Here is an 18,840-nt window from a genome sequence, read left to right on the forward strand (position 1 = left end):
TCCGTTTTTAGTACATCATTTGTGTAAACTAGGCCTGGGTTTCAACACCAATTTCACAATTTGAATAATTTTTGATTCACAAGCTTGTGATTTGATTGCGATTTCAATTCAATATCAATTGTTTTCAATATATTAGGTACGGTATATGGCAATTTTTTTCAAGGAAAAAAAAATCTCTCAACTAATGCTGTGAAATATAGATGAGAGTCAGTTGCTACTACATTACTATAATATTGAAGGTTAAAATTAACTAATTTGTATACAAAGACTTAAATTACACTATTTTTTTATTATTAAGAAGTTACAATACTAAATTTACAATTACATAATTGTGCTTCTACTCCAATTCGTTTTTTGTAACGAATCTAAACATCTAAACATCCGAATGGTGGCTGTCATACAAACTTGATGGATTTATTAAAACATAAATTAAATATTGAAGAACAGTACAAATTATAATGAATGTTATACGGTGCATATATTTAGTAAAATGCTCCTCTCTAGAGTTATTTTTTCTTGCTGAATAACGGGTTTATAGTCACCAAATTATTATTTATTTTATTTTCATTTTTTTCACATGAGGTAAATCTGACATTACATGATATTGTTTAGAAGATTTTATACAGACGTCTTTAAACACTGATTGAGTGATTACAAGAGACAGGATACAGATTTCGGTAAGTTGTTCTGCTCTTTTCAAATTCAAATTCAAATTTTATTTGTCACATACATATACATACGTAGTACGACATGTAGTGAAATGTATTGTACGACTGTCCAACAAATTGTCCAACAAAATTAGAAAAACCTCAAGTTTACAAAAATACAAATAGAAAAAGTACAGTAAACATATATACAGAAATAAACTAGCAATAAAATAAAATAACAAATAGATATGAGAATAAAAAATAGAATATGATTCTATATAGATTCTATAAAAAGTAAAGTGTATGTCAGTGATAAAGTGTCCGTGTGCTGTGCTGTGCAGTAAAGTGTATAAGTGAGTAAAAGGATACTAAAGACAAAGACAAATGGCATGTAAGTCCCACTCATTTATCCTTTCGTAACCTTCTACAAATTAGTGCAGATTGTACTTGAAAAATGTGCAAAGTGGAAGTGTGGGGTGATGTGATTAGAGTGGAGAGTGGTTTAGACTCCGAATGGCCTGCGGGAAGAAGCTCCTCCTCATTCTCTCTGTGTTCGCCTTCATGGAGCGGAAGCGTCTCCCTGAACGCAGCAGAGAAAAGAGTCCATTGTTGGGATGGCTGAGGTCCTTCACTATCTTCCTGGCCCTGGTCAGGCACCGCTTGCTGTAGATCTCCTGCAGGTTAGGGAGCTCGGTGTGAATGGTACGTTCCGCTGAACGCACCACCCTCTGGAGGGCTCGTCTGTCCTGCATAGTGCAGTTCCCGAACCAGGAAGTGATGCTGCCCGTCAGGACGCTCTCGATGGTGCAGGTGTAAAAAGTCTTAAGCACCCGAGAGGGAAGTCTAAAGTCCTTTAAGCGTCTCAGATGGTACAGACGCTGCCTGGCCTTCTTCACCAGGGTGCTGGTATGACAGGACCAAGTCAAGTCCTGCGTGATGTGAACACCCAGGTATCTGAAGCTGTCCACTCTCTCCACTGGAGTCCCGCTGATCGTGATCGGCTGGTACGACCGCTCCTGCTTCGTACTGAAGTCCACTATCAGCTCCTTAGTTTTGCTGATGTTCAGGTGTAGACTATTCACCTGGCACCAACTCTCCAGGTTCTTAATCTCCTGTATGTAGGCCGTCTCGTCGTTGTCTGAGATCAGGCCCAACACAACAGTGTCATCAGCAAACTTAATGATGGTGGTGGAGTTGGAAGTGGCCACACAGTCATAAGTGTACAGTGAGTACAGCAGGGGGCTCAGAACACAACCTTGAGGGGCTCCGGTGCTTAGGGTGATGGAGGATGAGGTGTGTTTACCCATCCGTACGGCTTGCTGTCTGTCCTTCAGGAAGCTGGAGATCCATTGGCACAAGGATGTGCTGAGACCAAGGACCTCCAACTTGGAGGTGAGTGTGGAGGGAATTATGGTGTTAAACGCTGAACTGTAGTCCACAAACAGCATTTTTACATAATTCCCTTTTCTGCAGTCCAGGTGACTTGTTGTGGTGTGGAGGAGGTGTGAAATGGCATCCTCCGTGGAGCGGTTATGTCTGTATGCAAACTGTAGTGGATCCAGTGTGTCTGGTAGTGATGCAATGATGAAGTCTCTGACCAGTCTCTCAAAGCACTTCATCACCACTGATGTGAGGGCTACAGGGCGATAGTCGTTTAGGCAGGTGGGCTGCGGTTTCTTGGGGACAGGAACAATGGTGGACTGCTTAAAGCATGAGGGGACTATGGACTGTTCCAGGGAAAGGTTGAAGATCTCGGTGAACACCGGTGCTAGCTGGTCAGCGCAGGCCTTCAGAACCCGACCTGTGATGCCATCTGGTCCTGCTGCCTTCCTGATGTTCACTCTCTTGAATGCCCTCCTCACGTCATGCTCCGTGATGGTGAATACGTTGTCCTCACCGGCTTCCTTAGCGTGCATGCAGTTAGCACTGCTAGCGCCGTTAGCGTGATTAGCTGCAGCCTCGAAGCGAGCATAAAAAGTGTTCAGCTCGTCAGCCAGAGAGGCGTCCGCATTCCCCGATCTGGAGGGTGGTGTTTTATAGTCCGTGATGGTTCTAAGTCCCTGCCACAGGCTCCTAGAGTCGCCATGTTGGAATTGCGACTCTAGTTTCCTCCCGTAGCGCTGCTTCGCCTCCTTCACCGATCTGTGCACGCTGTAAGATGCAGCCTTGTAATCATCCATGTTCCCGGTGATGAGCCCTGTGTTGTAGGCAGCGGAGCGGGATCTCAGGGCGTCGCGGATGGTTTTATCCACCCACGGCTTCTGGTTGGGAAACGTCCTGATGATGGTTTTCTGCACCGTATCATCCATTAGTTTCTCTATAAATCCCACAACCGCTTCCGTAAACAAGCTGACGTCATCAGAGCTGCGCCGGAACATGTCCCAGTCTGCGTCATCTAGCGCGTCCTGCAGAGCGGCCACCGATTGGTCCGTCCAGCGTTGGACCTCCCTCTGCACCGGGGCTTCCTGTTTCAGCCTCTGTTTGTAAACAGGCATGAGGAAGATGGCGGCGTGGTCCGATTTCCCAAACGGTGGTTGTGACTGTGCCTTGTAGCCGTTCTTATATGGGGTGTAACAGTGATCTAATGTCCTTTCGCCCCTGGTGGGGCAGCTGATGTGCTGATGGAAGTTCGGCAGTGCACGCTTGAGGTTGGCACTGTTGAAATCTCCCAAAACAATGAATGCGGCGTCCCGGTGCTGTGTCTGGTGAAGGTGTAGTGTTTCATGTAAATCCCATATCGCAGTGTCCGTGTCCGCTTGAGGTGGAATATAAACGGCACTGACGATGACCGAGCTAAATTCCCGAGGGAGATAAAAAGGGCGACATTTGATGGTCAGAAGTTCAAGATTCGGTGTGCAGGAGCGTGAGAGGGGAACAATGCTCGTGCTGTCACACCAGTGTTCGTTCACCATCAGACATACTCCACCTCCCCTAGTCTTCCCCGAGTCCAGCGTTCTGTCCATGCGGTAAACCGAGAAGAACTCGGCCGGCTGGATGGCGTGGTCTGGTACCGCTGGGTTCAGCCATGTCTCGGTGAAGCAGAGAAGGTTGCAGTCCCGAATGTCCCTCTGGAACCTGACTCTTGCCCTGAGGTCATCGAGTTTGTTATCCAGCGACTGGACATTGGCGAGCAGGACACTTGGTAAGGGAGCGCGATGTGCGCGAGCCCTCAGCCTGTTCCTGACGCCGGCTCGTTTCCCTCGAGGACGCCGGTACGGGTCGCGTCCTTTGTTCCTCCTCAGGATCTCGCTTGGCCAGGATGGGTCCGGGTTCAAAATCGGCGAAAGGTTAGTGCATTGTGCACCAATAGAAATAAGAGTGGCCCTGTCGTATGTAAGAATGGCCATCTTACAAAAAGAAACCGGTGTTTATAGTTAACAATACGAAAAAATAACAAAAAAAGACAAAGTTTGGTCGGAGCAGTCGTGACGGCAGCCGATCTCACCGGCGCCATCTTAACTTTTTAAGATGCGCCATCTTAACTTTTTACCATACAGTACCTTCAGATGTTCATTCATGTTTATTTCATGCCGAAACGGTTATTAAAGCGGAAGCGATGATCAGTTCATCTGCGCTTTGCGCTGGTGCTTCTCTTGAACTGAGACGCTACAGTGATCTGTCACTCCATATTAAACAGCACCAAAACAGCATTTATTGTTTGAATACTGTAATCAAAATGGACAAAATTTTAAATACGAGACCATGTTTAATATCAAAAGTAACAAAGTGCAAAGCTTATTGTGATTTATTGGATAGGTGGTGTTCTGTTCGTTAACTGAAAACAGGCTAGATTAATCCATTCTTGGGATTTAAGAATCAATATCATTTTGTAAAAATGAGAATAAAATAAAATCGAGAAATCAATATTTTTTACTCAGCCCTAGTGTAAACATACCCTAAAGCCCAAAGTATACTTTGTTTTTTGTACATGTACGCAAGGGTCAGCGACAGAGTGAGAATTTTATCACCAGAATACGTGTACTGTATGCATTTTTTGTATCCGTGACAACTAAAAGTTTACAAAAAAAAAAAAATCACTAGTGGGCTTTTATTGGGGTATGTTATATTGCGAAATAAAGCATGAAAATATCTTAAACTTGTGTTCCCCACAGACAGTATTTCATGCAATTTAACCAAACACTCCATCACTGATTTTGGGATGTTGGAACCAGAAGTTCAAAACTTGTTTCTGGGTTTTAGGACACATTTATCAGTGTTGGGGGTAACACATTACAAGTAACGCGAGTTACGTAATCAGATTACTTTTTTTCAAGTTACTAGTAAAGCAACTCATTACTTTTTAATTTCCAAGAACATATCTGAGTTACCTTTTCAATCAAGTAACACCAGAACTTTCTTATTAATATAAATAAACAAACAAACAAATAAATAAAAACAAGCAAGCCAAGGCCAAATGAGAAAAAGTAATGCAAAAGTAACACAAAAGTATTACTTTCAATAAAAAGTAACTAATGCAATTACTTTTTAGGGAGTAACACAATATTGCAATTCATTACTTTTAAAAGTGATGCAGTCATTGCAGCACTCTATATTGATAACACTAATAAAGGCAGAAATAATAAAACATTACTTGAAAAATACTGTGCTGAATAAGATGAGGAGCAGATGGTGGATCTGGCTGCTTCATATTGAGTGAAAAAAAAAAAAAAACCACTGCAAGGTTTGATGGCCAAAATCAACAATAAATATAAAAAAAAAAGACAAATTATGTAATATATGTCAAGGAGGAAAAGCCCACAGCAGCTGCTAAACACAAATATATATTGTCAAGAAAAAGTCGAGATGACAAGACTCAATTGGTGCACACAAATTCTAAATAAACGGATAAAAACCGACAGTCGCTGACAGTCACAGTAAAAAAATACGAATACGAGTGTATCCCATTCTTCACTCATCCTTTCCGCCTTGTTTTACTCTCGGATGGCTTTGATTGTTTTGATTGTCAAAGCCCCAAAAGAGCTCAATCAGGCGCCAGAGGGAGAAGACGACGTTCCTGCAGAATCAGCGGGGAAACCATGCAGGAACAGGAGCAATGTAATTACCAGCTCTTAATCAAACGAGGCCAAAGAACGGCAACGCCGGAGGAAGATGGGTGTTTTAGGAGACAAAAGAAATAGAGATGGAGTGAGAATGAATGAAATTCAAGTTTGGGTACAGCAGAGTTGTGAGGCATAACAAGACATGCCTCGCCTCTCCTGGAAACAAGCGTATACAAACACTATTGTCGAAGATGCCTTTATTTTAATCACAATGGGTGAATGTTACCAGGCTGATTCATAATATGAATAATACACCAGTATAATACAACAGATTACGTGAGCCTCAAATCATAACACATCGAAAATTGTCAAAGGTCAGATTTCTTTTACTATTTTGACACTTTTATTGATAACTATAATATGGGGAAATGGGATTATGAAATGATGCAAATGTGACTCTGATTCATATTGTGTTTTCATGCCATTTCTCAAGTTTCTGGAGGCATTTATGAAGTGGAAAGTTATTTCATGAATCACATACGTAGTGTTGAGGTGAAACTAACTAAAATTAGCAGTGCACTTAGTGATGTATGACACTTTTTGAAACATTAATGGAATATTTTGCCCAAAAATTAGCCTGAGGTCATTCAAGCCATAGATGAGTTTCTTACATTATTACAGTAATAGAGCATTTTCTGGAAAATTAGCATTGAAAGATCACTACGTTACTGATTTATGTAATATTGTATTGCAGATACAGCTTTATATCTGTGCGAATTGCAACAATATATCAACCAAAGTCCAATTCATTTTTGTAAATTGGTTTGTTTGGATGGTTCATTTATATTAAAGGGAAAGTTCTTTTTATGGAATCTACCTGAATAAATCATGTAAAATCTCCTAAATTAATTAATCTATGACACAATGAATTTAATATAATTTGTGAAATGTGCTCATTTATTTTAAGTTGATTCTCAAAAGTCTGATTTTGAGTGAGGCCTGTTTGTATTTGACTTTGGAGTTATTTTGCACATTTAAAAGACTGTATACACCCAAACAGCTCAAGTAGGAAAATACTTGAGAAACACATCTCTTGGTTTTATTAGCAAAAAGTCCTCAATATTTTCTATATAACACTGAATCACAATTTCTTTAATGAAATATACTCACTATTTTTAATTATCACCTTAATTTTTTTAATGAAAATTACATGCTTCATTTTTTACAGTGCAGAAATTTTAAATCAAATTTATTTTGTGCAAAATGTACATTATTATTATATAAGCAGGCTACTTTTAAAAACAATTACTTATTTAAAATAAGTTTTCCTTAAGTATCCGAAAGTTCAAAGACCATATTTATGGGTTTTTTATTTTTTTCCTCAGCATTATTGCCGTTTGATTATTCAGACTAATGCAAAGATCTATTTCGATATATCAGATGTTTTGTCCTGCTCTGAAAAAATAACTGACTGTGTGTTCATCAATTTCGTATAAAAGTATTATGCATTTAACCACAGCCACAATCGAGTTTCGTGCATCTAATAGTACTGCATTCCAAACGGTATAAATGAAAGCATATTTAAAGTAAAATACGGCGGGTGGAAGCACACACTGTCAAGCAATTTGCACGTGTCTCACAGCGCAAATTCTGTGCAATGAAGCCCACAGCGTCTCTAGAGCGCACACATGCCATATGCGAAAAAACAAAATCAAGCTCAGAATCGTTGAAGAGAGAATGGCGATGCATCGGAGAATCGATTTTTTCTCCCACCCCTAAAAAATATCTTAATTTGTTTTGAAGATTACCCAAATTCTCATATGGATAATGTTCAACATTTCTATGCTATATTTAATGTAAATTATTCTGTTCCAGCAACCAAAATTGAGATCTTCATGTTTTTTGTGCCATATACAAATTTGAACTTCACCACAGAAATTGCAGTCAATCCAGGCAAACTCCTGACAATCACCTCAGACAAACAAAATCATCTAACGCAAACCACAAAAAAAAACATATTACATCAAAGGCACAACTCTCAACAACTTCCTTGGTCCTCCTTCCCTCTCTCTCACTCCATCTTAGCGTGTTCCCTGCTGTTCGTCAATATTTTTGCGGCATGTACCGCTGCCTTGAGGGAAATCAATATCCATCTGCATCCCAGTCTTTCTGAACGCCGCCAGCTTCCATCTCATCCCATCATTTCAGAAATTTTAATGATGCCACAAATCAAACTAACGACCACCAACATTTTTGAGGTTAATAATGAAGTCGGAAACTAAAAAAAAGAAAAGAAAAAGAAAACACCCTGCAGGAAGTGTACAATGTATTCGGTCTCAATTTAAAACTAATTTGGGGGGTTGATCGATCTAAACCATTCGTCTGGCAGCTTTGAAAAGATCAATAGTGAAATTTCAAGAGTTACCAAACAAAACGAACATAACAGGCACATCAATATGAGATTGCACGTCTCTGTTTACGTCTAGGAAGATTAAAAAACTGCAGAAAACAAACATAACGTCTGCGAGCATTAAAGCGAGCTTCTGAAAACAAACAAAATGAAGAAGGAAAACAAAAGTACTTTTGTTGTTGCCACTTCTGAAAATAAACAAAATGAAGAAGGAAAACAAAAGTACTTTTGTTGTTGCCACTTCTGAAAATAAACAAAATGAAGAAGGAAAACAAAAGTACTTTTGTTGTTGCCACTTCTGAAAATAAACAAAATGAAGAAGGAAAACAAAAGTACTTTTATTGTTGCCACTTCTGAAAATAAACAAAATGAAGAAGGAAAACAAAAGTACTTTTGTTGTTGCCACTTCTGAAAATAAACAAAATGAAGAAGGAAAACAAAAGTACTTTTGTTGTTGCCAAACCAGATACAGGAAAGCTTTATTTCTTGTCTTCAGAGGTTTTAACCGACTGGATTGTGTCTGCTGTCAGTGTGAGTACCACTCAAAACAAATTGACCTTCTGCTCCCTCTGGTGGTGTCTAGAGCAGCTGCATGCTGGGATATTATTTTACTGACCTCTGAAACACACTTTACATGTTTTTTACCAACCTTTGAGCGTTTTCTTCAGATGCGAGAGAAGTCCTCCCAGGCGCTGAAGGTCAAAGTAATCCACCTTCCCGTTGTAGAACAGCTGAGGGGGGACGTACGCGTCTGACGGAAACACAAATGGGTCAATGACATGACATTCAATTATAATTTCAGTGCCTTAACTTTACGTTAGCTGCCAAGGCAACATTTCTAACTTTCATTTACTTCAGGATTTTCATTTGTATATTTTATTTTGTATTTATTTGTTATTTGTATTTTATTATATTTCAGATTTATTTGAATTAAAAATATTCTTAATATTCTTTTTTTTTTATGAAGCCTTTTTGTAATTTGTCTTCACAACTGATGAATGTTAAAATGACATTCTCACTAATAAATAATAAATAATATTATTTATATTTTGTTTGGGTTTTATAAATATTTTGAATTAGATTTTATTTTAATTTTTAATTATATTTTTAGTTATTTTGAATGACTTGAATTATATTTTGAATTACATATTTTTTAAATATAACCATGTAGGTTTCTTTTATTTTTATTTGAGTTTTAGTTGCAGCAACTTAAAATTGTTATTTTAACTTTAGTGCTACAACTCATTCAGTTGTTTGCAGAGGCAAGATTTTTAGTTTTCGTTGGAAGTTTGTCATATAATAGTTAATTTTTTATATACAGTGCCCTCCATAAGTATTGGAAGAGTAAAGACAAAATTGCTCTGTTGGCTGTGGAGTCAAGACATTTGCAAATATGATTAAAAGATGAATATGAGACAAAACTACAGAAGTCAAATTTTATTATTAGCCATTTCAACACATACACGTTTTACCAAATAAAAAGAACAGCACTTTTAGAGTTCATCCCACTCATTGATGTGAGCATAAGTATTGGGACAGTTGAACATAAGACCGATATAAAAGATTAAAAGCTATTATTTAGTTGCAGATCCCTTGCACACAATCACAGCAGTGAGTCTGTGACCCATAGACATCACCAGACTCTTAGTCTCATCCTTTAAAATGCTTTTCCCAGCCTTTAATGCAGCCAATTCCAATTGTTGCTTGTTTTGGGGAGTTTCTGCCTTTACTCTCCTCTCCAGCTGGTGAAATTCATGTTCAATCAGATTTAAATCTGGAGATTGGCTTGCGCAATCTAAGACTTGCCATTTCTTTGCCCTTACAAACTCCTTGACTGAACTGGCAGGGTGTTTTGGGTCATTGTCCTGATGCAATATGAAGCACTTCCCAATGAATCTGGTGGCATTTTCTTGAATATTGGTAGGCAAGATGGTTTTGTACCCTTCCAAATTCATTCTGCTACTGTCATCATACATTAAGTCATCAGTAAAGTTGAGAGGGCCTGTTCCAGAGACAGCCATGCATGCCCATGCCATGACACCACCTCCACCATGCTTTACAGATGAGGCTGTATGCTTGGGATCATTGCAGTTTCCTTTTTTTCTCCACATTTTTGCTTTCCCATCACTTAGATAAAGTTTCATCTTTGTCTCATCGGTCCATAAACACAGTTCCAAAACTCTTCTGGCTCAAATCTTCTGAAACTAGTGTTTTTAACTTCTGATTTTTATATACATGTGTGTGTGTGTGTGTGTGTGTGTGTATATATATATATATATATATATATATATATATATATATATACACACACACACACACACACACATACATATATGTATATTTAAAAAATATATATATATATTTATCACTGTATATAAATGAGAAATGTGTACCTTCACTGCTGATGGATCCTGGGCTTTTTCTCTTGCCTTCATCCCAGTAGCTCCTGATGGCCGTGATGAGCCGGTGTAAGAAACACACCATGTATTCAGGAGGACACAACACTGTGGGGTTCTAAACACACAAATCACATCAAATGAAGCATGAGACAAACATCAAACCCTCCAATAAAAGCCTGATCAATGCAAATTAACTGAAAAAATCCCATCAATAACAATCCTGTTACAGAAAATGGCCATATTAATTTACTGCTGTGAAGTATAAACAGGGATTCAGATTCAGACTCAGGTCTTTACATCCTTTATATCAGCGCAACTTGCCAATTTATATGATATTGGAACTAATAAAAAAATAAATAAAAAAGGAGATATTCCAGTCATCAAAACATATTAAGTAATGTATTTCTGAAATTTCCTGTTTGCAGCATTGATCGGAAGACCTTCTGTGGCAAGAGCTCTTTAAATCTTACCAACTGCTGTTTGAGGGGTTTGCAGCTTTTACTTCTGCTTTTGCAGAAATAGACTGTGATCTTATGATCCATTTATCAGATGTAAAGGAATATTAAATCCTGATAAAGAATATCTAGATATTATGCAGATATGGAACATATATAACTGCAAGGTATGAAGGAGGCCAAAGCTGTCCTGTGTGCCCTACCCCTCTATTGCTGGCGTTCTCTTGAAGGAACTTGCGGAATTTGTTCAGGAAAATGTATCGAGAAGCTTCGCCCTGTGAAAAAGAGAGACACGGGTAAATACAGCACACTGGTTGAATCTGAAACATTCACAACTTGTAACTGAATATTAATCTTTCTGTAGATGGCAATAATTTGTGGAGTCTCAGTTAAAGGCATAGTTCACCCTAAAAAGAAAATTCTGTCATTAATTATCTTCATTCATCTTCTGAACACAAATTAAGATATTTTTGATGGAATTCGAGAGCTCTCTGACCCTCCATAGACAGCAAGGTTAAGGATATAACCACGATCAATGCACAAAAATGTAGTAAGGAGAGCAGTAAAATAATCCATGTAACATCAGGGGTTCAGCTGTAAGTTTACAAAGCTACGAGAATACTTCTTGTGCGCAAAGGAAACAATAATAACAATTTCTTCAGCAATTCTTCTCCCCGAGTTACCATCTTCCTCCATTTTTGAGAGTACCCCAGAACGTAATCGGCGCTGTTTACGTTCAGCGAAAGTGCAAGCACAAATTTGCTTTCCGAAGATGAACGAAGGTCTTACGGGTTTGGAATGACATGAGGGTGAGTTATTAATGACATAATGTTCATTTTTTGGTGAACTAACCCTTTAAATTATGTTCTGTTAATCAAACAAAACCATTATATGGCTTTTGAAGACATAGACTGTGGCACTAGTTATATAGGCTATTTTTATGGTGAACTCTCAAATATGATAAACACAAATTTTAAAAGGTCTCACTAATTTCAAAAAATAAAGAAATAAAATACATTAAAAAAAAAAACGTATTTGGGCCAAACACCATCTTAGTTGAAATTTAAAAATCCCAAAAAGTTAGGGTACTAGATATTATGAAGAAAATTAAATTAATATAATAATTATTATTATATAAACCAGATTAATTTAATAACTAGATATTTTGTGGTTTCGTCGAATTTCAGTGTTATATGCTGTTAAAATTCTTAATATCTTGAATAAGCATTTCTTTTCATTTTCAGTTTTCATTTTAATTTTAGCTTTAGTGATTGTATTATGTGCTTTTGTGATTTTTATAAGATTTTTTTCTAATTATTTCTATGAATACTTTCTATTTCTTTTTCTTCTGAAAATTAATATTTAGCTATAATTTATTTCTTTTTATTTCAGTTTTTGTAATTATAGTACTTTATTTTAAGTTAGTTTCCAAAGGCCCTAATTTAAAAATTTTTAAATGTAATTTTTTCCTCTAATATGTATTTATTTTCTTTCAGCTTTAGTTCAACTTATCAAAATGATTTTATGATAATAGTTTTAGTTCAGAATAACAACACTGTCCCTTCATGTAGGTCAGACTGGGTCTTCATTTTTTAAATGGACCATTCTCAGACATTCCCATATTATACATTTTATAAATATAATAAAATATAACATAAACAAGAATCAACATACCGTCCCCTTGTCTTTGTTGTTCAGCATTAACCTCAGGATCTGAACCTGCAGCTCCTCCACAACTACACACACACACACACACACAGGTTCAGTTGAGTGTCACAGAGACAGATATGCTTGCAGATCTGATGTTGTGTGTGTGACATACCCTCAATCCTCTTTTTCAGTCTGTGACAGCCGCGCTCGTACGCTCGCCGTCTCAGCCTCTCCTCGGCCGTCTCCTCGCGTGTGTCCCTCTCATCTTTGCCCTGGACACGTGTCAGGAGAGACAGCTGAGAATTATTCATCTGTCGCTTCAACTAGGGCTCAGTTCAGATTAGTGTTCGACTGACAAGATCATTTCAGGTTATAGCTTTTGTGAAGACTGTGTATAATGCTATTCATGCTCATCTGTCCGAATGTTTCTGACCTCTTTGTCGAAGCGTGTCGGCCACCAGGTGGTCGGGATGAGCTCCTCCAGCCCTGCCTCCTTTACTCTTAGCGGCGTCTTGATGTAGAAGAAGACCACAGACCGGAGCACGTCAAACGTGATACTGTTAAGGACAGAAACCCATACAAATCTCCAAGCTCAGTCCATCTAACTTGTCTGTTTAGGCAGTTCTTCCTCACAACCAGAAAAAAGTATTGCAAAGTTAATTCAAATGTTTGTCCTATGACCAAAATTTGGCTTCTAGTTCTACAAGTAAACAACCTATTTCTAGGTTAGTAAATTTCTATTTCTATTTTTTGAGTTTATATATTTTGTAACACATCCATAAATATATCTAACTACTTATATGCCCATACTGTAACTAGTTATCCACGTACCCATCTATTAAATATCTACCTATATACATATTTTCATAAATATAAATACCTAAATATTGATTCAACCACCTAAATCTCAACCCATCACACATCTATCCATCAATCTATATACAAAAAAAAAAAAAACTCCAGTCCTCGGGACCCACTGTTCTGCACATTTTGTATGTATTCCTTATTTATCGCACCCAATTCAGATCATCAGCTCGTTATGAGAGAGATCCAGGAACTGAACTGAGTGTGTCAGATAAGAGAAACATACAAAATGTGTAGAGTAGTGGGTCCCAAGGACTGGAGTTGAGAACCACTGCCATAATCTATTGACCTATCTACCTACCTAGCAACATGTTTATCCATCTACCTAATATATACCATACTGTATTGACGTATCTCCCTACCTGCAAACATCTATCCAGGTACATAAATTTATACCAAAATATTTTCACCTACCTATCTAGCAACATATCTAAATATATACCATAATGTATTGACCTATCTACCTAGCAACATATCTATCTACAACCAGAATATCCGGAAATGTTGGGACGTTTTTTCAATTTGAATAAAATTAAAACTAAAAGAATTTCAAATCACATGAGCTACTATTTTATTCACGAAAGGACATAGATAACAAATTTTTAAACTGAGAAATTTTAAAATTTTAAAGCACAAAATGGGCTCATTTCAAATTTACAGGTCTCAAAATATTTGGGACGGGAGCATGTTTACCATGGTGCAGCATCTCCTCTTCTTTTCAGAACAGTTTGAAGACGTCTGGGCATCGAGATGATGAGTTTCTGGAGTTTTGGTGTTGGAATTTGGTCCCATTCTTGCCTGATATAGGTTTCCAGCTTCTGAAGAATTTGTGGTCGTCTTTGACGTATTTTTCGTTTAGTGATGCACCAAATGCACCCGGACAATTCTACTACGAAGCCATGCTGTTTTAATAGCTGCAGTATGTGGTTTTGCATTGTCCTGCTGAAATACACGTCATCTGGAGGGGAGCATATGTTGTTCTTAAATCTTTATATACCTTTCAGCATTCATAGTGCCTTCCAAAACATGCAAGCTGCCTATACCGTATGCACTTATGCACCCCCATACCATCAGAGATGCTGGCTTTTGAACTGAACGCTGATAACACGCTGGAAGGTCTCCCTCCTCTTTAGCCCGGAGGACATGGCGTCCGTGATTTCCAACAAGAATGGCAAATTTAGACTCGTCTGACCATAGAACACTTTCCCACTTTGAAACTGTCCATTTTAAATGAACCTTGGCCCACAGGACATGGCGGCGCTCCTGGACCATGTTCACAAATGGCTTCCTTTTTGCATGATAGAGCTTTAGTTGGCATCTGCAGATGGCACGGAGGATTGTGTTTACCAACAGTGGTTTCTGGAAGTATTCCTGGGCCCATATAGTAATGTCAATGACAGAATCATGCCGATGAGTGATGCAGTGTCGTCTGAGGGCCCGAAGACCACGGGCATCCAACAAAGGTCTTCGGCCTTGTCCCTTACGCAAAGAGATTTCTCCAGTTTCTCTGAATCTTTTGATGATGTTATGCACTGTAGATGATGAGATTCGCAAAACCTTTGCAATTTGACGTTGAGGAACGTTGTTTTTAAAGTATTCCACAATCTTTTTACGCACTCTTTCACAGATTGGAGAGCCTCTGCCCATCTTTACTTCTGAGAGACTCTGCCTCTCTAAGAAATCCCTTTGATAGCTAATCATGTTACAGACCTGATGTCAATTAACTTAATTAGTATATTCTCCCAGCTGAATCTTTTCAAAATTTCTTGCTTTTTCAGTCCTTTGTTGTCCCCGTGCCAACTTTTTTGAGACCTGTAGCAGGCATCAAATTTGAAATGAGCTCATTTAGTGGATAAAAGTGTAAAATGTATCTGTTTAAACATTTGTTATGTTCTCCATGTTCTATTGTGAATAAAATATTGGCTCATGTGATTTGAAAGTCTTTTAGTTTTCATTTTATTCAAAAAAAAAAAAAAAAAATTCAGGTTGTAAATATATAATCTACTGATTTATCCACCTAGCAACATATATATCTAAATATATACCATAATGTATTGTCCTATCTACCTACCATCAAACATATATATATCCATCTACCAAAATATATACCATAATCTTTTAACCCATCTACCTACCTGTCCTCATATCTATCCATCTCCCTAGATATATACATAATATATTGACTTATCTATCAATCTACCTAAATGTATACCACAATCTAATGACCTATCTACCTACCTGCACACATATCTATTTAAATTTATACCATCATCTGTTGACCTACCCTACGATCAGGTCGATAGTCCATGTGTATGAAACCTCTACTGTATTTTATTTCACCTATCTATCCATCTATGTAATCTACAGTTAAGTTCAGAAGGCAATGACCACAAGAATGCTAAAATGCTATGAATATATTTCTTATTAATGGTTTTCTTTTAATGTTTTGCCTTTCTGGAGTGATTTTCAAAAGGTAAAGTGTCTTATGAAAGTTATAACTAAGAGGATATAGAACATTGCTGAGCAGGTACTTCCTGGACTTCTCATGCCGGAGTATCGCTGTGGTCAGACGAAGGTAATGAATCTAGAGGACAGAGAAAGAAAACAGGTTTAAATAAAGCTTCCATCTGTTAAGCACTGGCTGCCACAGCAATAATTTGGATCAACATGTTGCCAGTTCCCTTTATCCACCGTGGTCATCAAACAAACTCATCAAACACATTACAGCAATTCTCGAAACAAAGTGCCTCAGTCATTTTAATTTTAACAAGACATTTATTTCAAGTGGGATGGGCACACAGCCCATGTCCCTGCTGATAATTGCCATGAACATCAATGGGCCAGGAGGACATCAACACCTCTCTGCCTCTGATTAGACACAAATGCTATGCATGAACATGCTTTGAAGTACGAGTTCCCAGCATGCTCCTTTAGGCTACTCGGAAAGAATGTTTTCCTTTTTCCTTCCTGTCGGCGGTTCTATCATTCTGAGCACCAATAAACCTCAATATTACATTACAACAGTTTAGAAAATGGATTTGCATGAGAGCAATCACTGGATTTCTTACCTGAAAGCCCAGATCAGGGATGATGGGAGAGAACCGATAAGCTCTCAGCAGTGACATCATCAGCTGTTTCAGACAGTCGCTGACCTCGTGCTCCTTCAGGAGGAGAAAAGATTACAGTCTCAGAAGAAAGAATTTCTCCAATCTCATTCCAGAAAACGCCTTTCAATTGAACTTTACCTCCATGAGAAGCCAGAAAAGGTCCAAGAGCTGTTGTATAAGAGGATGTTCTTCGACAGATCCACCACCCTCCAATATACTCAACAGGAAGTTCATCAGCACATCCTCCACTAAATACACTTTACACTAGCAAACACACATTAGCCATAAATAAAGTGGTTTATGGAACAACGGCGATGGTTTTACGAAAACTCTGAGTGATTTACCATGAGAGGTGCAAAGTGGTTGAATATATGTGCAAGGGTGACCAGGATGGTGGGTTCTCCTTGAATCTGCCAGGTTCCGCTGTCTTTCTCCACAAACTTTTCCTCCTGACGAAAAAACAAAATCAAACGTCTTCTCATTCAGTTATTTTTTTTGGATATCGATACATCACACTGCATTGTCTTCTATTCTGAATCAACACACTGTACAGTCTGCATGAGGTCTTTGTAGGCACCTGTGTGTCGATGGAGGTGGACAGGACTGTCTTGAGGTATCCCAGAAGCCTGTTGGCTTTGATGAGGTCAGTGGTTGGTGGGCTTTGAAGAGGAAGGTAACCTTCCACAGGATACGTGAGGAACAGATGAGTTAAGGGTTTTAGGGGTTTGTGGTTGGTCTATGGTTTCACGTGTTGTTTTTTTAATGGTAGGTATACCTAAAAACATAAATTATGTTAAATGTGTATATATTTTTTGGTACATCCAATAAATATATTACATTATATTATTAATAAATGTGTGGGCCGCGCTTTATTTTAAGGTCCAATTCTCGCAGTTAACAATCCATTAACTATGACTCTTGCCTTAAATAACTTCTAATTTGCTGCTTATTAATGATTAGTAAGTTAGCGGTTAAGTTTAGGTATTGGGTAGGATTAGGGATGTAGAAATTGGTCTTGCAGAATGTGTGATTTATAAGTACTATTAAACAGTCAATATGTTAATAATAGGCAAGCTAACATACAACTAGTTAACAGTGAGAATCGGTCCCTATACTAAAGTGTTACCATATATAAATATATCAATTAAATTTGTTATAATTTAAATATGTATCTACTTTTATTCTGATGTCTCATAAATATATTTTCAAGTTGTACTTGAAATAAATATTACATTATTATTCAATAAACATATTATATGAAATATATATATACAGTATATACATATATATATATATATGTGTGTGTGTGTGTGTGTGTGTGTGTGTATATTAGGGGTTGCACTGACTAATTGACTAGTCTACTTCAGTGCTCTGCCATGACGCTTTAAGCTTGACGTCGACTAGTCGTTGATCCTATAGAGGGCGCAACAGGATAAGAAATCCACATTTACGCTCCGTTTCCAAACAGTTAAAATTACAAATTAATTGATACTCTGAAAGCGTTCCACAAGACATGTGTGATTACATTACTGGATGCTCGAAATTGAACGGGAGAATGCACGTTTTAAACAGCTTATTGTAAAGGTAAGTTAATCGCGTTCTTATCTAATGCACTGCTGCACTATAACGCACACACATAGGCTACAGACAGTAGCGCGTACAATACATCACATGCAGATCGCACGCACAGAATCATTCAGCACGGAAATGTATTGTCAACACTGTTCTGTGATTTCTCAATAAAATAGCTTAAAAACGGAAAATTGCAAGAATATATTTCTTAATAACTAAATCCCACAGCTTCCCTAGTAGTAGAGAGACGCCGCCAGGTAGAATTCATTCACACACGCAATCGCTCTCACTAATGCATTCATTCATATGAATGTAATCTATGTGCTACTTATCTGTGTCTGATTTAGAACGAGCAGAAATCTATGAGAAATATAATGACCAAAGACGAAAGAACTGATAAAAAATGAGTTGTTATAGGAGCAATAGCCATGTGGGCAGTCCTGTGTCATATGCCATAGCTGTGCACAAGGTGTTTGTCTCAGCTCCAGACTTATTTGTTACAGTGCCCTCCATAAGTATTGGAACAGTAAAGACAAAATTGCTCTGTTGGCTGTGGAGTCAAGACATTTGCGAATATGATTAAAAGATGAATATGAGACACAAATACAGAATGTCACATTTTATTATTAGCCGTTTCAACACATACATGTTTTACCAAATAAAAAGAACAGCACTTTTAGAGTTCATCCCACTCATTGATGTGAGCATAAGTATTGGGACAGTTGAACATAAGGCA

General features: G+C 37.9%; 1 protein-coding gene across 1 annotated transcript in view; it reads right to left on the reverse strand.

Moving 5' to 3' along the window:
- LOC306867618 (E3 ubiquitin-protein ligase RNF123-like) overlaps positions 1 to 18,840 on the reverse strand; it is a 148,890-nt gene that overhangs the window by 114,466 nt on the left and 15,584 nt on the right. The window contains exons 11-21 of the mRNA XM_079413383.1: positions 17,110 to 17,224; positions 16,877 to 16,981; positions 16,671 to 16,796; positions 16,494 to 16,586; positions 15,941 to 16,009; positions 12,995 to 13,117; positions 12,734 to 12,833; positions 12,586 to 12,647; positions 11,115 to 11,186; positions 10,451 to 10,571; positions 8,707 to 8,808 (exon numbers count right to left, since the gene is read on the reverse strand). Of these exons, the coding sequence (XP_079269509.1) occupies positions 8,707 to 8,808; positions 10,451 to 10,571; positions 11,115 to 11,186; positions 12,586 to 12,647; positions 12,734 to 12,833; positions 12,995 to 13,117; positions 15,941 to 16,009; positions 16,494 to 16,586; positions 16,671 to 16,796; positions 16,877 to 16,981; positions 17,110 to 17,224 (1,088 nt within the window). The remainder of the gene's footprint in view (positions 1 to 8,706; positions 8,809 to 10,450; positions 10,572 to 11,114; positions 11,187 to 12,585; positions 12,648 to 12,733; positions 12,834 to 12,994; positions 13,118 to 15,940; positions 16,010 to 16,493; positions 16,587 to 16,670; positions 16,797 to 16,876; positions 16,982 to 17,109; positions 17,225 to 18,840) is intronic.

This window comes from Barbus barbus, assembly GCF_936440315.1.
Source record: "Barbus barbus genome assembly, chromosome: 49".
Taxonomy (NCBI): Eukaryota; Metazoa; Chordata; class Actinopteri; order Cypriniformes; family Cyprinidae; genus Barbus; species Barbus barbus.